This window comes from Pygoscelis adeliae, unplaced genomic scaffold (assembly GCF_000699105.1).
Source record: "Pygoscelis adeliae isolate BGI_AS28 unplaced genomic scaffold, ASM69910v1 Scaffold500, whole genome shotgun sequence".
Lineage (NCBI taxonomy): Eukaryota > Metazoa > Chordata > Aves > Sphenisciformes > Spheniscidae > Pygoscelis > Pygoscelis adeliae.
Window position 1 is genome coordinate 347,853 of NW_008823918.1, and position 16,389 is coordinate 364,241.

The 16,389-nt window shown below is 38.9% G+C and overlaps 1 protein-coding gene across 1 annotated transcript; it reads right to left on the bottom strand.

Moving 5' to 3' along the window:
* Positions 1–3,154: 3,154 nt before the first annotated feature.
* COMMD6 (COMM domain containing 6) lies at positions 3,155–13,742 on the bottom strand. The gene is made up of 6 exons (XM_009319526.1): positions 13,606–13,742; positions 12,293–12,445; positions 11,091–11,236; positions 6,802–7,035; positions 5,306–5,362; positions 3,155–3,370 (listed from the first exon to the last, which is right to left on the bottom strand). The coding sequence occupies exons 1-3, from the start codon at positions 13,642–13,644 to the stop codon at positions 11,186–11,188; spliced, it is 243 nt and encodes an 80-aa protein (XP_009317801.1). The 5' UTR covers positions 13,645–13,742; the 3' UTR covers positions 3,155–3,370; positions 5,306–5,362; positions 6,802–7,035; positions 11,091–11,185.
* Between the last annotated feature and the right edge of the window lie 2,647 nt (positions 13,743–16,389).

Below are 16,389 nucleotides of genomic sequence, written 5' to 3' on the forward strand. Positions count from 1 at the left end.
GGGGGTGCCCCCCCCGCCGGGGGCCCCCCAGCGTCTCTGCTGGCTCCGCTGCCTCTCCGCCGGCTTCTCCCCCACGCAGGGAAAAACAGCCTTGTCGCAAACGTGCTGAGGTACTTCCACGGCTGTACTACTGCAGCGTCTCCCTGTCGAGTCACTGTCAAGTCGGAGTTCAATTAAGACTGATTTTAAAATATTTTTTTCTAGGTTTCTTTTTCCTGCTTGAGCTCTTAGTTGTGGTTTCCCCCCCCCTCGCTATCGCGATAACATCTCTTGTCAACGAAAAATCCGCCACCTACTGTAAATGTTAGTAACTAGTCTCCTCTACCTGAGAAAGTAGCTGGACAAAGCTTTTCCAGTTCCACAGCATCCGTATCCATTTTGTAGATGTCAATTTTGGTGGCTGTCCTTGTGTTTACATCTGTAGCAACCGCGGCGATAATTCCCAGTAACGTGCTATTGTGGCAACCGTTTTAACCCTGTCTAGAAAAAATAAAGCCGTAGCTTGAGCTGAAGAGCTGCTCTGTGTAATTTGAGGCTGCGTGCTAGATTATTTGGGCAGAGAGGGGTCACGTAGCACAGCAGGTCACAACCCGCAAGTCTGAACTGACACAAAACCTGCCGCACTAGCAGTATTTTAATAGCGTTACAAGCAGCTACGCTCATTTCCTGAGCAAAGTATTTTGCTCTTCTTTTTCCCAGCTTAATCATCTGGTTGATGCATTTTGGTTTATCAGTTGTAATTTTCAGTTTTAACGTTCTGACTTGGAAAGACCTCAAATATACCTCCTCCCACAGCATCCTAAAAGGGGCTATTCTTAGAACAGGGCCGCTAATGCAAAAAGTCTCACGTAGGCTGGACACCAGCTTTAATATTGGCTACAAGGGTACAAGTTAAAGCCAGAATGGAATTGCTTTCCCAAACCGACTATTTTCACACACTTCAACATCTGAACTGAGTTGTTGTACAGTAGATTTTACAACCGAGGTAGTTAGAATAATAATGGCTAAATTTTGGGGGTCACAAACCCCCAAAATTTCCCATCCCTCAGTCTGCACAGTTAGCATTAACCCTTTAGCTGAGAACGTTACTTGAGATTTTGTGCTCCAGCACTGCAGGATGACGGTTTGGGAGCTGCTAGGATCCTCTAACAGCGCGCCTGGAAGAAGACCCATTCGCTTCCTGGCAGCAGCGCTGGCGCTGGTTTAATGCCGCGGTGAACTGCTCGTTTTCTGCCAGTTCAGTTCTGTGAGCCGCTTCTAATTTAAGTGACAGCGCTCGTACAGACACCGCTGTTGGCACAAAGGAAGCGGGAATAGCTGCTCGGGGGTGAAGAGGCCAGCAAGACTACTCGCTCCTTTGGGGAACGGTTGGTTAGATGATTCATCCGGAGCGTGAAGCTGCACTTGAGCGCAAAGACCGATTTTAAATTACCAGGGAAGTGAACTGAACCCTGCGTTTGCACTAAAACAGCGGCAAAACCCCCTCATATGTTCTGTTGCGATGATTTTAGGTGGGATAATCACGAAACGGCTCTAAGGAAGCAGCCTAAGGGGGAGGCTGCAACGTACTGAATTGCTGCAGCTGCTTACAAACACCATATCTGAGACTATTAGATAGATCCCTTTGTATTGTGTTTGTATACGACCTGCCAAAACCAGGTGGCGGACAACCACTTAGGCTTTTAGGTGCTGTGGCGATACAAGTAATTAATAATAATCAGGAAACATGAAGGCAATCATGTGAATACATTAAAACAAACAGCAAAAAGAGGCTGAAATTCTCTTAAGCAATCACAGCTCCATTGATGTTCTCACATTGTTCAAACGGAACAAGAAGCCTTCACTTGAAGACGCTACAGAGCTGGGTTTTCAGCTGCTGAGGACACACTTCAATTTTTACAAATTATTTTATCAGGTAGAACTGCGAGGAACAAAAATGCAGAAAATGGATCTAAAATTCTTAAATTGTCACCATTGTGGCAGTTATGTAAAGCTGTTTGGTTTCTCCGTCAGTTCGGTGATTTGCTTAATATGATATGAGACCTGGTTATTTTGACCTAATTCATTTTTATTATCGAATTCTTTATACAAATCCCTTTTAAGACAAAACTAATCTATATAAATTCTACCACTAATATTTTAACTACCTTCAAAATCAAATTCTCAGATGTTAATCCAAAGTTTTCATGCTTGCTTCTTGCTTCAGCTTTTTATGTCTCTCTGAATCGATTCTTCATAGTAATCCCTCTTAGCTGTCCATTACCTTTATCCATTTACTTCATCATTTCTTTCTTATCCTTTAATCTGCCTACCACTTTTTATCCCCCCATCTCGTTAATAGTGTTTCATTAGAAACTCGGTCCTTCGGTTACATAACTTTTCTTCTTGAAGTTGGTCCCTTTTTCTCATTTCAGTTGTAAGGTTTCATGCACCTTTAAGTTAAAGCTTCCTAATTTCTCTCATATTGAGCACAGTGCTCCTTTGCCCATGACCTCCGACATGCTTCTCATGTAATTTCTCCCCTAGTGTTTAAAGCTATAATGGTAACAAAAGCATCATCCTCTAATTCTCTTGCACAATATAGTTAGGAATTAGCCTAACCCTAATCCTTATAGCTCGGTTAATGGGAATCAGAAACTTTGGGATAGAGAAGAAAGCAACTTTCCATAGCCCTTATCCACAGAGCTTTGAAAATACACGCCTGTTCTTGATGAAAGAGCAGTTTCTCTCCAGGTCATCCCAAATGGAAAGAAGTGTAAATGCAGCACCCACGCAGAGACATGACAGACAAAGCCTCTGATGAGAAGCCACAATTTTTTTTTAATTCCTTTTTTTAAAAATTATTATTATTGGCCAAGCTTCTTGAAACAAATTGTAAAATTCAAAGTAAAAACTATATCGGAAGATTTAAAGTACATAAAGTACTATGCTCAATAATTGCCATATCATGTGCTGCACATACATTTTCAGTTGGTCAAATAAAACCGACCACATACCCAGACAGACTTTTTTGAATTGTTGATAACCTGCCATTGATTTCTGTTGACAAAACAGACATTAGATGCAAAATCTTTCAAAATAAGGTATGCTATTGAAGTGACCAAACACAGATCCAGTTAACTAAACCAAAGTAAATGCCTCTGAACATTTTGGATTCAATATGCTTGTCAGTGGAGCACTACATGTAAAGATTATTTTTCCAAATAAAATGGGAAAGTATATTTACCTTCTGTTTATGCAAGGAAGTACGTTTCGTTCGTTAAGACAACACCTTGATAATGTATACTGTTTTGGCACATGGCACCACCGCAGCTATTTCATGTATCATATCTGGATCATCAGTTCATCTTCAGCGTTAAAGGATTTAAACCTGCAAAATGGTAAGCAACCACAGTTGTCAGTAATTTCTTCAGGAGCGGAGAGACCTCAGCATCTCACATGATCAGACTTAATCACTAGTAATTATACATCCCCTTAAGCTTTCCAGCCACAATTTTAATGGCAGAAAAAATATTGAGTTATTGGAGGAGCTGTAGACTTGACTTCACAACCCCTTAATTTATACATAATGTCATCCACCTTGGACTAGAGTACTTTATTTCAGTAATATGCTCTGTAGCTGGAATTACTTCTCATCCTATTGCTTTTCTAAGAATGCTGTCACTTAACTCTCTGGGATTTCAACGTCCACCACCATATTTGCATTATTTTTAACTCGTCAAATTTTATTTTACTCTCAGATCACCTTTTGGTAAGATCTGAGATACAGACATTTTTACTTTAGAAAACATTTTATTGATTTAAACTACCCAGTCTTATTTGAAAACTCTAATGAATTAACTTTTGGAAATATAATTGAAGTATTAGAAAGTAAGTTCAGTGGACTGGGCGTATTACCAAGGCTTTAAACTTTAGCTGCTAGAGAAACTCTGGTGCCTCCTCTATTAAGTGTGTAAAAACATCACTGGAAATAAAGAAAATTGTGTATTTTGCAGTATGTGTAGAGGTTATTATAGTTTAAAATGTAATGCCAAAGGTTTGAGTAAGACATCAGTCTTGTAGAGACATGTCAGTAGCAGGAGACACTCACTGCAATTTGTACACAATAAAAATGATGAAAAATTAATCTGATAGGGGGTTGGGTGGTTTGGTTGTTTTTTTTCTTCTCAGATGGCACTAATCTTTTTGGATCGTAATGACAGATTATAATTTGTTCTGCCAATAAGAACCACTCCAAAACAGATTTAGGGGAACTGGAATGAGCAAAGTTCGTAAGAGAATAATCCCTAGCTAGAAATTTAATAAACGTCTCTAGAACTTCAGGCGACCCACCGCATTTTATGTCTGTGTTCAGTGTATCGTTATTCAGTTTAATGTAGCACTGATTAAGAGAGACAATGCATTGAATTATTGTATTTCTCTTCAAAGAAGCATTTGATTTTGGAACAGATTCGTATTTTTGTCATTGTTTCCTGTAACAGTCATCCCATGAAACTTTCTGGCACAGCAGACTTTGAATCCAGTGAAGAACAACAATGCTTTTTCTTTAAAACTAAGTTTTAATCTCAAGTCCTGTGTGCTTACATGTGATCATAGCATCTTTCCAGGTGAGAACATTTGCAATTTAAAAAAAAATTTTTTTTAAGGTTTCTCCCCCAGATAAGGGTATCAGATCAGCTTACTAAAATCCTTGTTGTTGAGATAATAGAGAGTTTGGTGGCTGTTAGCAGCTCAGGCCAGTTGCAAAGCTAGTTATTACAGGAGATAGAGCAACTTCTGCAACAAGAACTTCCACATTCCCAATTATTTCTGCTTTTATATAAAGGAGACATTTACTTCCCTACTATTCCCCAACCACTGCAGTAACATACAAAGAAGAGAAAAAAATGAGGAAGAAGAGAGTAGTGCAGCTGCTGGAGTCTACTACTCTCCCTGACAGTGCCCACTACCTCGTTTTGTGATTTGGAGGGGATCCTGGTCCCCTCCAACTCTCCAGAAACGGAAACTAAGACAGGATTTCTTGTCATTGCCAAAGCTAAAAGGAACTTCTTGATATTATTCCACAAACATATTCTTACAAAGGATGAACCACAGGCTAGAAAGGTTAACAGATCTGTAGTAGAGTGCAGAAATAATATGGAATACTTTGGAAGGCAAGAGTACTTCTTCAAAGGTCACAAATTATATCTCTTCAAGAGGAAAATGCAAATATCGTGAAGACTTCAAGAGCGTACCACTATGAAAAATGTTATTGCAACTTCACAACTCAGTACTGGTTGAACTGGTAAGAGAAGGTACAGCTTACCGTGAACAACAGGGCACTTGTAGTCCCAACACAATACCAAGAATGGTGCCAGCGTAGCTGAAAAAAAAAAAAAAACCAACCAAACAGATGGGAACCCCTTAATCCTCTTTCTCATCATCCTTGACTCTCTCCTAGGTAAATCGACATCTGTTGTCTTGACTCTGTCGACTGCTGAGCATCTCTCGTCTTCCCACACTGCCAACTGCGAGAAGCAGCATTGCACAGCACACCAGTGATTCACGGGAGACACGCACTTACATTCCTCTACTCGTTTTAAATGTAAACTTTTACACCCCTCTCAAGCTTCATGCGTGGTTGCAGCACCTGGTACTTGCCGGTTCAGAAGCATGACTGGGAAGAAAGCCTGTCTTGCTTTAATTTGGCCAAGCTCTCAGATGAGTACTTTTTTCAAACACACCTGTAACCTGCCCAAGACACAGCAGTGACGACATTCTGGCCCCATTAACGGGGAACAGAAAAATTCTTTGCAGCTTCAATAGTACCAACAACATCTGAACATTCTTTTTCAGATTCAGAGGTAATTCACAGGGGAATTAAGCAACAGGGCCACTTTCAGTGGCAGAGAAGTGTATTCCTAAGTGTGGCATAAAGACACTGAAAACTAGGCTGCATAACAAAATACGGAAGACGGATTTTAGAGTGGTTAAACTGCATAAAAACCTTGGATAGAGAAATGTAAATACGTACTCTATGAACAAGATACAGATCCAGAAAAATCTGAGGTGTATAAACAGGGAAAAAAAAATGTAAAATGAGAAAGTGTAACATGATGCTATTTAAAGAGCAAGTCATAATGCAGAAGCATTAGTATAATTAAATTACTGGTTTAAGCTACTGCAAATACACAACGTATGGTATATATTCTGTTACCATTAAGATGCTGAATGTTGTTTATGGCACTGGAAATCTTTACGCTCATCTTTTTAATAATTAACACAGAAGTTAGAGTATTTCCCTGCAATCTAAGAAGTAAGATGGAAGTTAGGGTGACGTGAATGTGTGCAGTTCCAGATACAGGCTACACAGGGGAGAAAACCAGAAGTCCTTATCCCATTGCCAGACGTGCTCTCAAAGGATTACCGTGTATCAAGACTGTATGTAGCAGTGCCACCTGGTGACCGATGCTATGACAAAGTCCTCTTAAAATACTTCATGGTACAGAAATCTATTGTATGAAATAATAGAATTTTTCCTTCTTTTTTAATATGCATATTAAAGCTTACTGTTCCAAAGCTCAGTGTGCGAAGTACAAAACTGACACTGAAATTTCCAATTTTTAAATATGACGATATTTGTAATGTAAACACTAACAGAGTATTTGGAAACAATGGCACCTACACATATTGAACAGCAATGGTTCTCAGGTTAGGGCAGCTAGACCGTAATTAGCCGTAGGAGGAAAATGTATAGGGAAGAGGAAACCCAGAAACACTAAAATTAGCCTTCACGGAGATCAGCAATCTCAGCTTCCTCACTTCCTCAATGACACAAAGTCATAAATAATTAACAGACATATCCCAACAACTCAGTTCAAATGGCAGGTCATTTCTCCACCTCCCCTCAGAAAAGCCTCGGAAACAAGAGTTGGGAAGTCTTTCAAAGCATCCAGGGCTGGTATGAGGAGCGCTGAGCATCATCCCTCTAACATGCGTGCTTCCTCCCGCACTCGAGCACCAGGAGTGGAACCGGATGAGTATGTATGGACAGTGCTCTACAGCAGACACAAAAATAAAGGAAACATTTGGCCAAAATGGCACAGTGGCAAGCAAATCCAGTTGTTTATGAGGTGATGGAGCCCCAGGAAGGGAGGACTGTAGCAGCATACCATGCAAGCTCAACCCAGGTCGGGGCACTCGTTATGTCATGTACTGACCTGCACAGATCTAACTTCCTGATCAAGTGAATGCCCGGCAAGCTAGCAGCCCAACCAACAGTCGTGTAACGTTTTACCAAAAATCTGTCTGGGAAATGAGCAGTACCACGATCAACCACAGGGTACGGGATAGGATAGAGGCTGCTGAATTTTAAGTCTCTCCCCGTGTTGCAAAGGTTCTTCAGAGATGGGGCATTTTTTGCTGCAGGTAGATTAAATGACTTGGGCACTTTTCCGTATTATTCTAGTACCCACAAGGGCTAAACAGAAGAACCCTGCATGCCTCTGCAAAGGAGTGGAAATTACTCTCTCATTACATCCACAGTTGAGAAGGTAATAAAACAGTCAAATACGATAGGGAGCAGGGCAAGCAGGAAGAAGAAACAACATTCTTCCTCTCCCCCAATTTATCATCTCTCTACCTTTGTTTTTAATTGGTCCAAGCGAACGTATCTTCAGGTGTTCCAATAAGAGTGCAAAGGCTTGAAAATGGGAAAGTAAAAAAAAAATAAAGGGGGACGGGCTCACAGTGAACAACAAGGTTACATACCTTTAAAACGTGGTTGAAGAAAGGCAGTACAATTTTGCGGAAGCAGGAACAGAGACATGCTTTTACTTTGGCCGTGACTAGGCCAAAGTATGCAGAAGTTAAATATTTAAAACACTAGCACACAGACATGACTACAGCCATTTGTGCACTCTTTCTGTGCGCCTTTCTCCATTTTTCTACAAAATAGCTTTCTGCAAGTGGGCTGGTGTGTTTGAAACTAATGCAAAAAAAAAAAGTTGTGATAAAGACAACAGACAGTCATTGCCAGGAGATTCCTTCATTATTCCCTCCCTTGGGTTTGTTTACTGTGTAAGACCCTTTCCCCCCCCTCCTTCCTCTTGCTCTGTTTCAGGCAAATGTTGAAAAGAAAAATTGTTTACTTGTCTCCTAAATACAATTAAGGAAAGAAAACCACTTTGATGAAATTTTGCAGGAAATTGCATTAATCTCGTATGTCCCCTGTCTTTTCCTGGTTCAATACAACATTTTGTCTAGTTGTAAGTAATTGATACAAACATTCCTTGCAGCCTGCAGTTATCCCTCAGCTCCCTGGTACCCCACCACAGAGGAAGACCGCTTATGTCTGAACTTCATCCTAATCTAATAAGGAAAGAAGTTTAGTCATAGTCTAGTCCTGAAGTTTACTCACTACAGCATTTATGAGACAGACTTTCATGCAGTAGGCTTAAAACAAAAGACAGACCATCTTTATCTTTGTTACCTACATGTTTAATGACCGTTTGTGGACTTACAAAAATATTCATGTTATACAATTTCATATCAACCAACAAGTAGAATTAGGAACACGCAAGGACTCCTGATTCTCTTTGAAAAGTTCCGGTTTCTGCATGTATAGACAAACAATTCGACAGCTTGTTTGCACATGTTAATATTGCTACCCTGCAAACTGTTAGGTTTTTAGCTTGGTGTTTTTTTGGTTTTGGTGGTTTGTTTTTTTTTTTTTAAACAAAGTACTTAATTCTTCCATTACTCAGTATAGGAATTCCTACTGATAGCAATCAGGACAAATCTCAGCAGTTTGAGTACATAGCCAACTTTCAATCACATCTCCTAGATGTCCATAAACACCCCTGAAAATTCTCAGGCAGTAAACTGGTATAGTACACATGTCCACGCATCTTCCAGCCAGAGTTACAACATGCTGGAGTTCAGGGACATTTCAAAGATATTCATTAATATTTCTAGAATATTTGACTTGACAAAATGTAAGTTAGACTTTCAAAGGCTGCCAACTTTCTCCTCTTGGTGATGGACCAAGCAAAAATGGTAACTGAGTTTCCTCATTACCTTCCAGCATCTACTAAATCATTTCTAGAAGGTAAGACATGATTAATTAAATCTTCTTTTCCATCCAGTTCCAATGAAGGCACAAATATTTCCAGCTATATGAAGAACTTAATTGCATTAGAACAAATGGGAAGTATTTGTAAGGCTCCAGCTTTACTTAAAAAAAAAAGTATTCTTTTTCTGGAACTCTTGCATTGATGTAAACCAATTAATTCACTAGGCCAAAGCATGACAATGTTTTCCAGTTATAGCAGCCTTACAGTCCAACTTTGTATTAAAAAAAAAAAGTCAGCTGCTCAGATCACTTTTACACACACAGAGAGGATTTTTTGCACTATGTTCAGCCCCGAGCCCTTGCAGACAGAATAGGGAAAAGGCAAACAGCAAACGGGAAGTCTGTTCCTGAGACCATTTTGTGACATTCCATTGAGAGGGCCCAGAAAAGAGCAATCTGCTCTCCCCAGCCACAAAGCAAACACCTCGGACTTCAGCAGCACAAAGGAAGTATCATCCAGATCAATGGCCACGGCCCAAAACTTTCATTATCTTTTGTTAAAGCCAACACTGTTTCATTTATTTGGGCTTCTAAGCAACTCCAAGTACTGTTTTTACGCACCATGCATAATGCCCAAACAGTGAGGGTGTATCTCTCTTTATTGAAAGGATTGCAGTATGCAGCACGCACAATGTGCTGCAGTTTATTTTCATGACATAAAAAGGCAGGCATAACCTGTATCAATGACTTTCACAGCCAGCTTCTAAAAAAGTTCATAAAAAATGCAAGTGGGTTAGAAAGGTAGATGTTCTCACTTGAGGGGCCCTGAAATCAGTGAGGAACTGTCACAGCAAAACTGGTTCTGTCTCTACCATTCTGAAGTTGCAGCATAAACTTCAGTCTGCTTATCAGTATGAATTGTCTCTCTTCAGATTTACTTGCTCTACTACCCCACCAGCACATCTTGAAATGCAACAGTATTGTTTTTATTACATCCCACTATGTTTGCAGTTTGCGTTTTGTTTATGGAAAACTTAAGGGGGGTGGGGTGGGGAAAGACGGCATGCAAGCACACTGGATTTATCACTCCCCCTTTGGAAATATCCCCATTCTTCAGAATCAAAGTCAAAATTTTGCTGGTCAGGACATTCTCCGAGAGCAAGCGCTCACAACACAGTCCAGTGGACTCCTGCCACACAATACAACAAGCAAAGAAATCTTGCTGACTTTTAGTGTGGTCCTTTCTCTGATGTGCTTGGCTAACACTCCAGCCTGAATTGTCATGTTTCCTCTTGACTTTTCCATTTCAGAGCTTGGAGTGAGGCAGCTACATCAAACAGAGTGCCACAGACTAGAGTGGGATTAAATGCAAAGGCAAAAATATATTAAAATGCTTTTGAATTAAATTCACCTTTCTACCTTTATTTAAAATCAGCCTCTGGGCTTCATTTCCGAGCATACATTTTGGGTCTCCAGAAAAGCTTAATGCATTAACTCAGTTTTTATAAGCCTAGGTGGTGGGAAATAGGTATTTGAAATAAACAAGCTGTTAGGACAAGTACATTCTCCAGTTATTAAAAGACGACTGGAAGCCAGGTCCGCAAATACCTGCGACTAACTACCTGACAGTGCTATTCTTCAAGAATAACTGTATGCTTGTTATGTGTAACTTCATATACTCCTTATACTTAATGTTATCGTTGAGTCCAAGCGCATCCCAATTGTACAGACAAAAGTGTTAACATAGGATTTACACTTCTCTCAGTATCTTCCCAGTCAACATTTTCAGGTGCCCTTCCACACTCCAGAGTTAAATGTGTAGTTTCTTACATGTAGTTTCTTACTCTTGGATATTAGAAAGTCTACAGTGATGCTTCTCTGTACACATCCTGATCTGTTGTCTACCAGGATGAACAAAGCTGAATGAATTTTCACAAACACTGCAGAGTTGGCTTCAAGTATTCAAAAGCGAAGAAATCTTCACAGCAATGCAAGGATGACGTTGACAAATACCTGTCGAAAAGACAAGGATACATACCTTGCTGAACAATGGCACTTTATTCCCTGTGCAGAACGGAAAGTTTACTTGATCTAAGTCTGTCCGACATTTCAGTGTAAATAAAAGAGTTCTCTTCAAACTGTTTCCAGAACAGCTGCCATTTCCTTGAACTGTCTGAAGAAGTTCTAAAAAGCAAGAGTTAAGGTAAATTTCAGTTGCTTGAAGAAAAGCTTGAACTGTAGTTCAAACTAGCATGTTGGACAAAAATCACAATCCATGTTTCTCACATTCCCTCTTCAGTTACAGTTTGCAGCTTGAACTGAAAGTTTCTGCTTTTCTTTTTGTGGGCTGGTTGGCATTTGGGCACATTCACTATTAAACCTACACAGGTGATGCCTTATTTGCATGGGTTTGCCTATTAATAGGAGAAGATGCTATGAAAGAAAAATACAAAATAGCTCTCACACAACAACAAAAAACCCACCACCAAAAAGCCTTCTTATGCAAGTGTTTCTATCCCCAGCTGAAATAATCCAGGCTTCTCAAGTATAGCATCCATTTCTGATAGTAGTTGAACAGCAAATTACTAAATAGGTTTCAACCAGAATGAATACATTTTACAACACCTAAGGATTCACAATATCCTTCTCAAATTCCTGCCAGTTCAACTCCAAGGATTTATTTATTTGTAAGCTCGTACCATACTCTATGTGATGTATTTGCCCTTTAAACAGGAATGACAACAGAAGTGCCACATTTATGCAAAATTAAACAAAGTTACATAAGTTCATAGATGAAGGCATAGCAATTAAGAGCCAGTGGTGACAAAGCAGACTGACCTCCATTCCTAATCATTAGTAAATGTTAGGCTTAACCCAAGTTCTAGATTTTGAGGCTGGGGAACAGTTCCATAGATTTAGAATATTCCATTCATTTTGAATAAGGCAGAGTGACAGCTGACAAGAAAGGTCCAAAAGTCTTTGTGTCTTCAGTTGTTAGCTTATTTGTAAGAGAACAGATTAATTACTTCTAAATTAACATTTTTGGGTAAGTGATGTAGAACTAGATGCTATGAAATAAGTATTTAGCTTCAGTGTTTTAAATAATTATTTAATGGTTCATCTTTGAATGACTGTGTTAGTAAATAAGCAACACAAACATATGCATCAAGGTATACCGTTGCTCCTTCACAACAATGTCACTGTTTTAAGAGACTGAATCAAGTAACACTGATTACAGACCTTGAACTGTGGGATCGTCATTTCAAAAGATTTGTCTGTTATTTGTCCCGAAGGGTCTGCCACTTTTAGCGTCACTGTAACATAAGGATACTTCAGAGACCTGCAGGTGTCAGAGCTCATCGCAACTCCCAGTTTCCACTTAATATCGACAAACTACAAAGAAGAAAATCATTGGAAACAGTGTCAAAAGAAGAGATCCAGCCTACCATTGCTATTCTGTTGGATGGGTGTTTTACAGACAATACAGGACATCTAGGGCTCATGTCCAAATGGGAAACAAAACATACACATTCAGATACTACTGTGAATACAAAATCATCTGCCCTTCCTTTTAATAGTGAAAAAATAAGCAATTTAGTAAGTTACTTCACTTAATCCGTTTTCCTTATTCAAGCACTGTCAATAGTCAAGTACAGGCTATTTAAAGTTCTAGTAAGAAGAGCTTGAGCCACAGAGTTGACCTGGCTTGTATATCACTTGTGCTTTTGTCATGTTGTGGGTTTTTTTTTTTTTAAGTTTCTAAATCAAGTGGAAACATGAGAAAAACCTCAGACAGTGCACAAAGGTTTTATAATAGCAATAATGGGAAAAAGTTAAGGCATTTCGTAACTGTATTTTAGATAAATCAAAGTACATCATAAAAACATTTCAGACAGGTAAGTTATCATTTTTAGCCTTTTATGATAGGCAGACCTGTTGAATAAAGAAGTGAAGAGAGCCTTTAGAAGCTTACTATCAAGCCTCAAAGATTTCCCCCCCCCCAATTCCGTACTCTTTTAAACTGTTGTTAGGAAAAAAAAAATCTTAAAATGCAAATACGCTCTGTATTATTTTTTCAAAAAGGAGAAAAAAGGAATGCTGGAAATTGACAGAAAGTATCTTTAAAAAGAGTTTAAACTTAAGGGAGACAAAGCCTTAAACAATCAAGTGCTGGTGTTATCAACTCTAACGAACAATTCAAATTACACTTCAAACAGATTTACATAAACAGCTAATACAATTGTCTGCCACACTGACTGCCACTCACCTTCCCTAATAGTACTATGAAGCACTGATTTTTAAAAAGTTATGAAGTGTGACTTTATCATCCAAACAATAATATTCGAAAACTGTTCAGCATTTAGACAGGCTTTATTGTATATGCTTCTTTATCTGGGTAGACATTTGGAAACATACATCCATATATATATATATAGGAAAGCTTTTGGCAGTCAAGATACCACCATGTGCTTGACAATACAACATACACAATGAAGCACTGACATTTCTGAAAGCTTAATAGTTAGCTCAACTGCACTTTGTCATTTAGTTACCTGCCCCACTGTGGCCATATTTCTTGCATCTTCTGACATACTAATGGATTTGCCCTGCTCATTCCACACATGACGAATAACTTGAACTGCATGTTTTGGCAGCGCGCTGACTGCATTGCCCAAGATGGTGACGAGTTCTTCCGTAGAGAGATTGTTTCTGGCTGCTGTGCTATAGGTATATCCAAAGAAGACCGCATCAATTTAATCTTCCATGAATTTAATAAAATTTCTCACTTCACCCCAAATAGGCAATTTTTATTTCTGCTTTACGTGTCTATATACTTTACAATAATTAGGCAGCCTGTGATTTTTTGTTTTCGTCGCCAGAATATTTTACTAATCTTTTGTATCCGCATGCAAGAAACAACATGACTTGACTTTTAATGTGTCTTAATATGCAGAGACCAAGCTTTGCTGGGCTTGCACAACTCACAGCATTGAAACAAAAATAATCACAGCCTCCAAGTGCTGTTGCAACTGAAAAAAGGCATAATTCAGTGAAAGACGTGTGCACAGAGCAGTTAAACATTATTACTTTAGAAACAAGGCAGTTTAATTAAACATTTAGGAGAGGTAATTTAAGTATCACCAAAAGGCAAGCAAGGACCTCTAGGTAATGGTATAATTGGTACTAACAGGAGGCAAATGATGCAATAAACCCTCAACTGAAAAGGCAGCAAGTCTAGAGGAAAATTGCCACTCAATTTCCTCTACAGAAACAGGTAAAAAAAAATTCCCACCCTAGGTTTGTTCATGCAGATCCACTCCTCTTAAAGAGACATTAAGAAAAAAGACAGTTAGTCCTCCAAGTAGCATGGTCTAATATAATTTAGGGCTTTATATTTTATAGAGGAAAAAGTAGCATGTTGAATTTCTGCTAGTATATTTTCTTCAGTCATATTAATGTTACAACAAATATTTAGATACTAGATATTAAAAGAACAAGCAAGATCTTGAAAATTTTATCTTTCTGAAAATAGAAAAACTTACAGCAAAACAACAGCTGAAAATACTACCTAAAAACCTTTATCATGGCAGAGTTCAACATTATAAAACTGTGTGCCCTTCAAACAGGCACAAATGCTGGTTTCTAATCTCTAAGAAACAAGTTTTTAGAACATGCTTCTTCCAGGCAAAGGCCTAGCTGTCTTAGCTTTAGACCCGAGCTTAACTTCCTCTTATTTTGCCAGTAGTTCCAAAGCTTGCAGCCAGGATCTTAGAACAATTTCCTCTCTTTAGTTTTTTTTTTTTTAATTACAAAAAGTGAGACTATATGTTAACTACAATTTTTTAAAGAACATAAACTGAGCCCAGAAATTATTTTTTTGTGTACTGAGAGCTACAAACTTTTGCCCTTTTCCCAAATCAATTAATTTTATACCCACACTTGATGTCACTTTTAAATACCACTATTAAGTTGGTGTGGAGGGAAAAAAAGACATGAGGCAAAGTAAATTATTTTGTGCTTACCTAAATAGAAAGGAAACAATATTAGCTATTTTTGCCAGGTCACCAACATTAATCTCAATCCCAGATGTTTGAATTCTCTAGAAACAGAACGGTCAAACAATTACAAATAACAATAAATTATGCATTAATAAAACCCTCTTTGTATACACACAAAAAAAAATTGGCTTCGGGAATCTATCCTTTACAGCATATACAGCTAATATACTTGCTCATAGGTGCTAGTGTCCAAACCTACCCGACACAGCTCAGCTGTATTTACACCTGGGATCTTCTGGTTCAGATGTTGAATTATTTGTTCACACTGTAAAGAAAGTAAGTTTGAAAACATTCTTAATGCATATTTTAATATAAAAGACAAAGCTAGTTTGAACACTTGGAGATTACAAAACAAAAAAGAAAACTGGTTAATGCAAAAATGGACAACAGGAGGATGCTTTAAATGCAGGGTAGAGAATAAAGTCATTGAAATGACTGATTTTAAAATTACATCAAATCCAAGAAAAGCAAATAAACTCAGTCAAGACTTTTAGTTATTACCTCACTAGCTATTCCTACTTAACACACCATTTTCGTACTAATTGAACAGTCATCCTGTTCAAGTGCACACTACAGTAAACAAGCTGAATGTTTTCTAAACAAGCTAGCTTGATACCTCATTTAGATGAAAGGCAAAAATACATTTTTAAAAATCTTTTGTGATAAAAACATAAATTTAAAGCAATCCTATGGCTCTTAGCAGGACGGGTCCACTTTATGAGTCACGTATGTCTAAGCTACCGCATACATAAGGTTCCCTTTGCAAGAGATAAAAACAAGAAGAGCTTAAACAAAAAGGTTTCCTAGAATCAAAGCGTGCCAGAAGCCCTTCCACATCGCATTTATTGCCCTGCTTACCAGTTCTGCAAAAAAGTCTTGAGGTATTAAATTAATCTTATCTGCTGCACCACCAACATCTGAAAAACACAAGCAGCAGTGAACAGAAGCAAATCCTTAAAGCGTTATAGTAATAAATCTAATCTCTCTCTGAAGAATTCCTAGGTCATCATGCATGCATTTAGCTTAAAAGCAAAGCTTTCTTTAAGGGAGTTTGTCTCGAATTTCATTAACATAACCTGCTCATCATCTCAAGTCAAGTCCAATAGGAGCGACTCCATAAGGCCTCAGAGCCCCAGACGGAGTCTATGCAATCGCACGGTTTGACAGCCCTGAAAAACTCCCCCGACCCTGTGGAGCTGTATCCGCACCGGGCCCCCCAGCTCACCGGGAAGCCGGCCGGGGCCGGCCCTCCGCTCCGGCACCAGCAGCACGGGACCG

Excerpts from the sequence above, each read along its gene's own strand:
- COMMD6 (XM_009319526.1), bottom strand. The coding sequence starts at position 13,644 with ATGTCAGAAGATGCAAGAAATATGGCCACAGTGGGGCAG. Across the intron at positions 12,446-13,605 it reads ATATGGCCACAGTGGGGCAG|TTTGTCGATATTAAGTGGAA; the intron begins GTAACTAAATGA and ends TCTTCTTTGTAG. Across the intron at positions 11,237-12,292 it reads TGACGATCCCACAGTTCAAG|AACTTCTTCAGACAGTTCAA; the intron begins GTCTGTAATCAG and ends CTTGCTTTTTAG.